This window comes from Morone saxatilis, unplaced genomic scaffold, assembly GCF_004916995.1.
Source record: "Morone saxatilis isolate NCDOM2014 unplaced genomic scaffold, NCSU_SB_2.0 Contig19, whole genome shotgun sequence".
Lineage (NCBI taxonomy): Eukaryota > Metazoa > Chordata > Actinopteri > Moronidae > Morone > Morone saxatilis.
In genome coordinates, this window is record NW_023339751.1 from 22539779 (window position 1) to 22551394 (window position 11616).

General features: G+C 38.5%; 1 protein-coding gene across 5 annotated transcripts in view; it reads right to left on the bottom strand.

Moving 5' to 3' along the window:
- The window catches only part of gbf1 (golgi brefeldin A resistant guanine nucleotide exchange factor 1), an 85860-nt gene extending 75918 nt beyond the window's left edge, over window positions 1–9942 (bottom strand). For all 5 annotated transcript variants that reach the window (XM_035663158.1, XM_035663156.1, XM_035663157.1 and 2 more), the window contains exons 1-3: window positions 9658–9942; window positions 6791–6895; window positions 5179–5245 (exon numbers count right to left, since the gene is read on the bottom strand). In XM_035663158.1, the coding sequence (XP_035519051.1) occupies window positions 5179–5245; window positions 6791–6886 (163 nt within the window). In that variant the 5' untranslated portion in view covers window positions 6887–6895; window positions 9658–9942. The remainder of the gene's footprint in view (window positions 1–5178; window positions 5246–6790; window positions 6896–9657) is intronic.
- Between the last annotated feature and the right edge of the window lie 1674 nt (window positions 9943–11616).

Here is an 11616-nt window from a genome sequence, read left to right on the forward strand (position 1 = left end):
TTGAAATTGTTATTATTATTATTATTATTATTATTATTATTATTATTATTATTATTATTATTATTATGATGAACATCTTAATGTTTGTGGATATTTCTTTTTCTATTTTTGATCATGGCGTATGTGAAATTTATGTCCAAATTTAGTTCCAAATTTAGTTCCAAGAAGTGGGAAAGTTAATATGAACATGTATGATTTCTGGGAAATTAAATCCTTAAATCAGTTTTTTTTTTTTTTTTTGTACTCTTGGGAAGAGCAGTCTGAATTACACAAAGCCTTCACAATAATATTACAACAAAATAATCGCTAATAATGAAAGTGAATATCGCTGGGTTTACAATGTTTTTGGAAAAAAAATAAAGCCATTGGAACACACAAATTTAAACAAAGTGTGATGGGCATACTAACAACTAACAAATTATTTTGTGACCAAAATAAACCAAACGAATAATCAAGAAAATAAACTGAGCACAACATCAAGCCAAAGTAAATCGGAATAAGCATTAATGTAAGTGACAACTCCACCAACTTATTATTGTCTTTTAACAATATTATAAAAATAAGACAGCAGAACTGAGAATCTAACCTATGATCTCATGCTTGAAGCTATGGGACACCAGGGCCACGTGGCAGACATGTAAAGAATTGCTGTGAGGCAGATACCTTGCTCAGAATGCCTCCATGAGTAAACATATTTGCATAAGTGGCTGAGCGACATGAATTATGGTTCCTCCTCCTCTGCTTCTGCCAGCTGCCTTCTGTTGCTTCAATTGGGAGTGATATATGTGTGAAGATCAGGTGGCAGGAAAGAGGAAGGTGGGGGGGCTGAAAGACTGGAAGAGGGGGGTAAAAGGCCACCGCCAGTTCCCAAGTGCTCAGGCTGCGATCCCCAGAGGCCCGCCAACGCCAGCCTGACCACAGCTGGGGACTGAGACGACAAACACTCGTGCTTGACCTTGAAATAGGGCTAAAGGAACGGCATGTGTGCATTCTCTCTTGATGACTGACATGACTGTAAAATGTGATGAATTAGTGAGGTTGTCAGTAACACATGGATTAGGCTGTGTGAAAACAAAAGGAAAACATTTCAAAACATGTGTATCATTATACCGCACCACTGAGTGCAGTCATTTTATTGCAACAAATAAAAAAAATGAGTGCACGTGATGAGCTTTAAGCTACGTGATTAAAAATATATTATTTTTGCCATAATTCTACTATTCCATGCCATATTAGCTGTGCTTTGTGCTTTGCTTTGGGGAAACCAGGATAATTATTGGAAAGGTCAGCTGGAGAGTAATCAAATCATCCTCCACAATGTTCATTCTACAAATCCACTGCCATGCCCCCTGATATCTACCTCTGCTGCTGTGCTGGTGATTCGAGTCAATTAGAGGTGTGCTTGTGAATTTCGTTAGTGTTTGGATGAAAAAGAGAAAGCTGTCAGTCAAAGGGCCACTCTGGCTTTGTATCTGGGGGGCTGCAAGGGGCTCTAAACCTGTATTTGTATGAATAAAAATGAAGGGATTTAGAAGCAGACTGTTTCTTCTGCAGACTTGTCAAAAATCTGACCTTCGCTGCAGTGGAGGGGATTGATGGGAGAGGAGGGTGGAAGAAGAGAATAGAAGATTTGAGAAGCTGAGGCTCAGTGACTTCTGCATAAAAAAGGTGCAGCTGAAGAAAAAAAAGCAGGAGATAAAATAAAATGTATGTCAGAATGAAAGGCTGTTCTCCACGCTCTCTTACTCTCTGAGGTGTAGTCCGGCAATAAAATAAATCAACAGAATTATTCAACAAGAGATTGAGACAGATTTGTCTGTGTGATGACAATCCTGCACAGGAGAGACCCCTTGTCAATGTCAGGTAAGAGACAAAGACTCAATCTGCAGTTCAAAACAGTACTTCAGATGTTAGAACATCAAATACGACAAGACTTTCTTTATATTTGGCAGCTGATCATTTGAGTTAATGTTTACATGCAGCAACAAATCAAACTTTCCACTTTCAGTCGAATAGGGTCGCCAGTTACCTGACATATTCACCCGAAAGTCACCAGTTAACAGGGTCACTTGTTAAACTGAAACACTGGCGAGCCGTGGAACGCTAACGCCACAGCTATGGCGAACTGGGATCATTAGTGGAGCAGTCAGTGTTTTCTACTAGAAGAATACTGGTGTTTCCAGTAGGGAGTTTTTCCAGAGCGAGTGAGGCTATGTGACTTTTTTTTGTGTGTGTAACAATGTAATCCTGGGCAGGGACATCAAAATACCAGATTTAGTAGTGGTATTTAATTATTGCAGTTATCACAACAGCCCTACCAACTACCACTGATTACGTCATATTATACCACAAGACTTCAAAATGTCATGACAATAATCAAAATAATAATGTTCAAAGAAATATCAAATCGTGAACAACATATAACAACAATTTATGGATTTAAGGATGTGTAATTAACAATTAAAAGATTTTATGGGGTTAATGGTACACGCAAATGATGGTTCGGTACAGAGGTGGACATTTTTTATGTAGCAGGAAAAAAACAACAACGTTCTTGGCTCAAATGGTCAAAATTCTTATTGTAAAATTTGTAGCTTTCAAACTTCAAAACTGTCAACTCAAAAAATAAGAAAGATAAATGGTGGTTTGGGATCATTACATGAACCCTCACACCCCTAAAAAAAGATTGAAGACTGAACTGATGGTTAGTCCGCTATGCCATGTAATCTCAGCAGTATGTGTGTGGCGTATATTATGGGGCTGCAGATCTCACCCACCTCTATTCAACTCTGTATCTGTCTGAAAAATAAAAACAGGAGTTTTATTTTTCCATAATAAACATAATATGTTCTCTCTCTCTCTCTCTCATATATATATATATATATATATATATATATATAGTATAAAACCAAAGAACCTTTATAGGACAGATCACACCCATCACTTTTTACCAGCCAGTGCACATTTAAAGACAGATGCTGGCCGCAAAGCTGTGGAAAGCACTCAATTAAATGGGTCTAATGAGGTTAGGGATGGGGCATTAGATATCAGGCTAAATCCAAACCATCCCATTTAAATCAGAGAAAAGGCTCCTGCTTCCTGAGACTGATTTGCCTGGCTGACTGAGCAAGGTGGAGCTGAGGCATCCCGACATATGGTCCAACGCTGGCCCGGCTTCTTAACTGTGCCTTCATTGTTCGCGAGTCGAGAGAGGAGCACATTTTCCAGGGGTTGAAGGAAACTTTTTTTTTTCCTGCTTTCAGAAAAGAGAGACAACACTTCCTTTCCCAGAACAATTTATCTTTCTGCTTGACAAGACTCCCTGCTATATTTACCCAACTAAAATTGCAGATGATATACTTCCAGCTGCACTACTCTCCGGCTCTTTGGCACATGGTCCTGTCAATCACTAGTTAGAACACAACAGGACCAGAGCAGTGAAACCATCAGCCAGACGGAGAACAGAGTAAATAAGAGGAGAGAGATGGAGAGAAACCTAATTCACATTTCCTCTGCTGGTTGGCTTTTGCTGCTGGAGGGAGCAGAGATACACCAGAGTGAATGGAATTACTGGGCTTTCATTAAGAAGACAGCTGCGCCGCTGCGAAACCTCAAAGCAGCAGCAAAACAGCCCACCCACAAGACTTCCAACCAAAATATTGCTGTGTTTCTGTATGAGAGACACAGCAACAGAGATCGATTAGGTTGTTCTGCTGCAGCAAAAACAAAACAAATTGATCAGTCTGTCAAGCACAGAATCCAGCTCTGCTGTGGTTATTTGATCTCCATTTTGTCTCTCATCAGGGCATGGATGTAACATTTGAGAGACTGGGTTCACAGGGGATTTGGACTTAAGGATGCAACAAGGCTTTCCAACATCCCTGACAGGGACTCATTACTTCATGCAAATGTCCTAAAAAATATTAAAATTTTATATTCCACTTCCATCAAATACAGTAAGTATAATGGAATCAGTTTAAGTGAAGGGAACAGAGGAACATCGTCTTTTGGTGATTTGAGGGCTGAGGGGAACGGGTTATAGAGAGAGGAAAAAGGAAAGAGGAGGGTTAACCAGTGTGGTGGATTCCCCCTCAGCCAGCAGCGCCTGTCCATCTCACAGTGGCAGAGGCATTCCCTGGAGGAAGGCAACAGCGGTGGGGGCTCAGACTGTGCAGCTCCATGTGTTGCATCTTTCCCATTGCTTATTACTTCTACAACTGGAGCTGTAGGGCTGTGGAAGCTGCCAGGACTTTCATTGCAAAGGCATGACAACATGCAGGATTGTCCTCAGAGCCAGCTTGGGCTTCTCTCACAAGAGGGGGGGGCTGTCAGACACTGCACCACTGCAGTTACACACACACACACACCCTCAAATGATCAGTCAACACACTGAGTGATAGTGTGATTAGAAGAATCCAATCAATGGATGAAAACCCAAAGTTTCTAAGTACTATTAAAGAGAGGAGGAAATGCTTGACATATTTGTTAGAAAATTGACTTGACTTAATTAATTACTAAAATAGTTTTGGATTATTTTCCTGACAATCGACTAATTGTTTCAGCTCCAATGAAGACGGAACACTGGTTCTTTTGACTATATGGAAGTCTGATATTTTCATGTCACAGATGAAGCATTAACACACGAGTTTGGTACCAGAACACTGTGCCTACTGGCCCGAATCATGGTGCCTCATTTCGGTACCAGAGCCGACTTTTGCAATAGTTGTCCTCTGGTGCGGACGTTACAGGCAACAGGGGTATCACTGCACAGTGTCATCACAAGTTAACATTACGGCAGCACTCCCTCTACATGGCTCTTGTAGCAGGTAGCGGACTGCTAGCTAGTAGCTACTTAAAACACGGTGTGTGTCGGAGAAACTTGGACTCTACCTCCAGTACCTTCATTGTCTTCTCATAAACAGCAATACTGGGACACCTAGGAACTTCTTCTTAAATTATCCAAACCTTTTCTCAGAGTATACCTGATTAAACTTACTATCCAGACAAAAAAAAGTGAAAAAGCCCCTTTGTGAAAGCAATGTCAAGTACTGAGTTGCTGAGGTTTATACATGTTTTGTGTTCAAACATGGAACAGAAAGACAAAAATCCCTAATTGACAGCCATTTCCCACTGCATCCATCCCCTTAGGTCTACGTTCATCTATGCAGCCCCACATACCTTTAATGTTGTTGAGAATTTCCTTGAGGTGGCCAAAGCTGTTCAGTAATGGGTCCTGTTCTTCGTCCTGGGCAGAGAACGTTAAAAGAACATGACTAGAGTGTGGAGGACATCTAAGAAACTGTTTGTCATTGAGCGTTGTTGGATCTGATATGATACTTATGATACTTAGTAATTAGCACAGTACTTTATTAAGTACAGTACAGTACAGTACAGTATAATATAGTACAGTACTGAACACAATTAAACCTTATGGACTTAAAGCACAAGGTCTGCACTCTTTTCTGTGACACAATGTTAACTTATATCTCTCTGCAGGTGATTTGGATCATTGGGGAGAGATGAGACACTAAGTGCCCTGGCATTTTAGTGGTGTAGAGGGACAGTAAGCATGCTGTTCTTTTGTCTTCAATTTTGTGTAATATTATGTTTTTTGATCTACATTCACCTTTGTAAAAATGGAAGTCATGTGACCCAAATTCAGCCTATTCATCACACCTTTGAGCGCTCACATGCAATTTTACTGAGCAAACCTGAAGGAGCTACAGGCTAACAACGTGTTTCACCTGTAGCTCCTGTTGCTCCTAATACAATCACAGTAAAGTCATTCCAGTGTGCTTTGGTTAACTTTGATATTTAACTGCATAGTCCTGCAACCTACCAGCAGCTGACTGTTTCTGTCTATGCATGGAGAGTTTTGTTTATTATTTCACTAAGTATATTCTGCATAAAAACAGAAATGACGTTTCCTCTTGACAGACAACTTGTTGCATTAGTTATGATACACTGTGTTGCAGTAGATCTCGGTTCTAGACTTGTTTTCTTGCAGTTTTTTGAAATAAGTAGTCCATTAGATGATTGTAATACAACTAGGGCTGAGAACCAACATCAAATAAGTATGGATTTGTTGCAAGTACTGTAAGACAATAATAGCTGTCCTCTCCTGACCCATACAGGTCATGTTTTAGCTTTTCTTCCATGCATACATTTTGTTTACTGTATAGTATGATGAAGCAGGTCAATACCCTGCATAATAAGTTATCAGCAGTATTTCATCAGTCCATGATGCATGCATGGCTTCAAAGGAAGCTGCTCCAAGGTTTGAAAGCCCTTTAACAAGCTTCATGAATTTGCAACAGGTGGACTTAAGTCAAGAGATGTTTGAGCAGTGATCAAAGCAAAACTGATGAATATTTAAATGAGGTGTTTCTGCATTCTCATTTTACTTCATTTCTACATTTCTAATAATGCGTTTTCTCAACATGTGCACTATAATGGCAAACAAAACATATTTTATACATTTTAATTCGGTCTATAACACTGCAACATAATACAAATAATTAATCAAAAATTGTAGTTTTTTAAAAAGCATTATTAAGGACTTTATGACAATGCCATCCCTGTGATTCTCACTGAGAAGTGTCATTATAAAGTACAACTTCCATCAGTCATTTTGAACTGAGGAATACTGACCCTTGGAATATCAGTCTGACGCTATTGATGTAGTTTGTCCAATTAACCTGCAGTTTATTCACCTGTCAGTTTTCATATCTTTAATAAATCTCACCTAAAGTCAGTTAAAATAAGCAAATATAACAGTTGTTTAACTTACCAGTGGAGTGTGGGTATTCCATCTGGAGTTCCTCTTGATAGCTCCAACTACAGTACCAATTTCACCCTGTACAATGTAGATATTCTTCTCCACCATGCTGCTTTCCTAGGAGAAAAAAAGGGGGGTGGTTGGTTTTGGCAGAAATTTAAACCAGGGCTTGGATTCCCCATTGAAATCAATATAACGAGGGGAGTGAACTAGGCTAAACACTTCTTTTGCTTGTTGGGCTGACAGAATCACCACTAAATGAAAGTTTCTTGTTGGGGCTTTAAGTAAATATACTTAAAATATCTATCAATAATGCTGTGCTTATTATAAGAAACCTGCTGTACCCATTACAGTAATCAGATTTACTATTTGGCAGACATCATAATGGGGCAGATAATCTGAACAATTAGAGCGTGTGCGGAAACCCTACCAATCAATCAACCAACCAATCAACTTCATGTACACGGTCATACAATGGAATTCATTTTAAGCGATGGATAAACATTAGAATTATTTAGACTTAATATATCCAATATGAAAATCTGAGTGTCTGAAAATGAAGTTGTCAAGCTTAAAGTCGAACTATGAACTCTCACCCTCAAATGAAAACATGATCTAAGAATCAAACAGCAAATCTCCATGTGAACCTTAACAATGCCTTCAACCAATATGGATAACCAAACAGAATCAAAATAACAGGCTGTTCATATTTGACAAGCAGTATACCTCAAAATGGTTGGATTAACCTTTTTCCCTGTGTCATGAAAGCCATGCCAGATAATACTTTTACTTTACAGGAAGATGTATGAGCATAGAGACTGTGTGGCTGAAGCCAGCTTCTTTTAAATTCATGATAAGCAGCCTATTCAACATAATAAGGATGAAGGTATGGTAGGTAGAGGCTAGGATGTAGGGACAGGGCGGCAGGCTTATAGCTTATAAGACATATAACATATATAGACATATATATTGTCATATAAATGAGTATTCACTGGGGATCTTTTTTAAACCACCAATTCCAATCTCACTGATGTTGAGTCCAGACCTGATGTTGTATTTGATATTGTACAGCTGCACAGTGCACACAGCAGGTACGGTTAACTTAGTAGAATAAGTTCAGGTTAAATGTTTGACAACTGAATGGCTCTGTAACTCAGACGTTTATTTTGTGACATGCTTAACTAAAAAAGCCCACAAATGTTCTAAATAAGAGGAGAAAAACGATATAAAAACACATACAAATATGATTTGTCAGGTATATAATTCAAGATGTAATAAAAGGTGGTTATTTTAAACTATTTATTCATTGAAGTCACAGAAATTGTGCTTTATCGTGAAATGTATGGCTATCTCTTATAACTATTTATAATCAGGATATGAGATTCTGGTCATATTGCACAGCCCTAATTATAAGTAATGGGCTCCCAAGTGGGAATATAACTAAAAAAGGTTCATAACAGTCAGAAAAAAATATATTAATACAGTGGACTAGTGATAAGGGCCCTTCTGTTAATGGTTGGTGTAAAATTATATTCAAGCTGGTTCTTTTGGAATACCGCACAAGTACTTTACATACCAAAGCAGATCAATTCTACAAAGTCTGGTAGCCATATTTGAATTACTGGACCTGCTTATTCTTCCATTATTTTACTATACACAAATCCAGTACCGGAAGTAAACAAGTCACCATTACTGTGGCGGCGTCTCCTCACTGTATGCGCACATTTAAATGCAAGCTGTCCAAAGAAGTGAACAATGTTCTCCTTTTCTGTCTTTACTTTATATACAACACTACTTTTACCAAGATGTCTAGGAAATGGGGAAGAAACTGCAGTTAGCAGCTGCTCCAACAGTAGTGGCAAACTTCAACTTTGGGAAAAAAAATCTTGAATACCTATGAAAAAACGCTGAATTTGTTAACTATTCAGTAGCTAGTAGCAGTAGTAGGCTTACAATCTGGACACTGCGGGCCTTTCAGTGAATGTCTCCACTAATCTAATTTCTTCATTCTGAAAATATCCTAATTCATACTGTAGACAAAAGCATCTAAAATTCTGTGTTTACATGTCTCCCCGCCATATCAGAACCATATACTATATTTAAATGACAGCTCAGGGGCCAAAGGGGTTCCCTGCTGTTTGGAATAGTAGATATCTAGATTTAAACGTGTTTATGGAAGCTGATGGGTTTTTTTTACACCTGTCTTTGCATGAAATGAGCTTTCCTGGTGATGCTGACAGTCAGGTTAGCAATAAAGCACATGAATCACAGCATGTTGTTGAGTCAACTCTGGACTTCCTCCCTAGCTCTCAGATATGAGACAGCTGGTAGGTCATGTTGGTTTATGATAACAACCAGGAGGATGTATACAATACCAAAGCTCAGAAACACGTGCAACATAGTCATGGTGACACACTCAATACACGTTATGTAAATAATGTAAGTAACAGAATACAGTCATACACCAAAATCAAGTGACACAAGGTAGCGAGTTGGCTGTCAGGTGAGTTAGGAAGGTGCTATCTGGCTAATTAGATTAGGTCAGCAGCGTCTACTCAAAGGCAAACAGGCTAGCAGTTTAGCTTTCCACCACACTAAAAACACATTGGGGAGACACATTTCTACTATTTAGTTAATATTCATCAACACACGGAAGACATCTGTCGCATAAATGAGACCAATTACCTGTCCAGAAACCTGACAGCTAACTACCTAGCTCAACTAGCTAGCGTGTCAATTGGCTGTGGGGAGTTAGATGAGTCTTCAACCTTTGTCCTGCCACACAATAAGAACATACTTCCTTGGTTTAATAAAGCAGAAAAGGCCTGTTGACATCTACTTAAACACACCTTTTGATTCTCTGGAAATAAATATATTACCTGTGTGTGGCTGCTATTTCAAAGATGGAGTCCTGTTGTAGCTAATGCTAGCCTAGCTCGGCAAGCTAGCAGGCTAGCCGGCCAACAGTGAATGAAGAAGACCAAAGTTCAGTTCACTACGACAACAAGACACACTTAAAAATGTCGGACATTCCACTGCGTTAAAACGTAAGGTTCCCAAACACCGCTTATTCATTCACTCTTCAAAAAACTGCTCCATAAGGGAATAACTGGAACCTTGCTGCAGCTGTCAATCTGCTCTTGGTAAACACACTGACGTGGAAAAGCTCTGCAGTCTCAACCTAGCTTGATGATGGGGTATTGACTGACAGGCTACGAAATTGGTCACGTTAGGCGTAGAATAAGGCTTTACAATACAAGTCGATATCAGAGGGGTAAAGTTTAAACTGTATCAACGCCTGTGCTATTTTTCTAATTATATTGAATGACAGGAATTCCCAAAAAAAACTAAATATCACTTGTGTTACAGCGATAAGGGGGCGGGACATAGATAGCAGCGGAGGAGTAAAGGTTGGTTGCGCCGGGTTGATGACGAAAGCAAGAGCAATCGGTGGGTCCCAGCAATAATCCTACAACGAACTGTTGAGAGGTTTGGGCAAACCCCATATACATAATGAAAAGGTCCAATAGTAAACCAAAGTTTCATCGATTTTAAAATTCTCTAGTCAAGCTAAAAAATAAAAAAGCAACATAGAACCCCAAAGAACACTTGAAACATTGAAACAACACATTATTGATTCGTAAATCATTTCTTAATGTGTCCCTTTATTTGTTTGTTTGTTTTTTCCTCCTTTTCTCTCCATTTATTGTTTTTCTTTTATTAAATGTTTTAAAGTCTCTTGCACAATCGCCTTACTGAATGTTTTTATGTCATATCATTCATTGGTACTTTGTTTATTATAATACATTAAAAAGATGATGTCTTCTGTGATAAATGGATAGTGAGCTCCAGAGGGTCTGGGGTAGTCCTGCAACAGACTGGTTTAATTCTAATGTTTTGAAATGTAATTATTTCTGACAGCGAAAGTATATTCATGATCACAAGTTTCATGCTCATCTGTTTTGATTCTATATTTATTCCAAGACATAAAGATTTTAAGCTAAATTTTCAATGAAATTCTGCATTTCCATCATTATTGATTACGAAATTGGCGCGTTAGAGCAGCACAAGACACAGATTAAGGAGTAAGAACAAACATGAGTAATTATTTGGATGAAAACAATTTTTTGCAAAGATTATCTGGCTCAAGGTTATGGCCTTTCATTCAAGCCAAAATGTTTACCAAAAAATCTTAATTGAAGGTCCACTTACTAGATTTTTTGGGGCCTTTAACCACATTTCACAGCCTTTATCTGTGCATGGAGCTCAGCTGTCATGGAGATAGCTTAGTTGTCATCAAGTCTCGCCTTCAGATGTGAATGTCCTCCATCAACTGACCCTTGATTGATGACCTTTGACCTCCTTTGGATGCTGTAAGTGGATTTGGTCTGCAGATGTTGTCAGTTCCGGTGTTCAGTCAGTCTCTTGTCACTGATATAGTATTCCCCAAAGCGGCCACATACACATGGACGTGGGCGACACACATATAATCACATCTTAAGTTAGCTATTGGAAGCAAAATGTTAGCTAGCTATTTAAATAATGATAATGTAAATAAGCTATTATAGTATATAGTATAGTATATTATAATTATCTAGTGTTTTGCTAACATTAGCTTTTAGCTGTAACTGAATTCATGTAGATTAGTTACCTAGTACTTTGCAAAATAATAGCTCACTAGCTAATGACTGATGTAGTTTAGCTCGCGTTTTTCTAGCTAACTTAAGATGTGACTATAAAAAATATAGTCACTTTTATCTTTTAACCATCTTCAAAATGGGGTTGTCTTTTCAACATAGATTAGCCTAGCATATAGCATATCTATCTATATCAAGTAC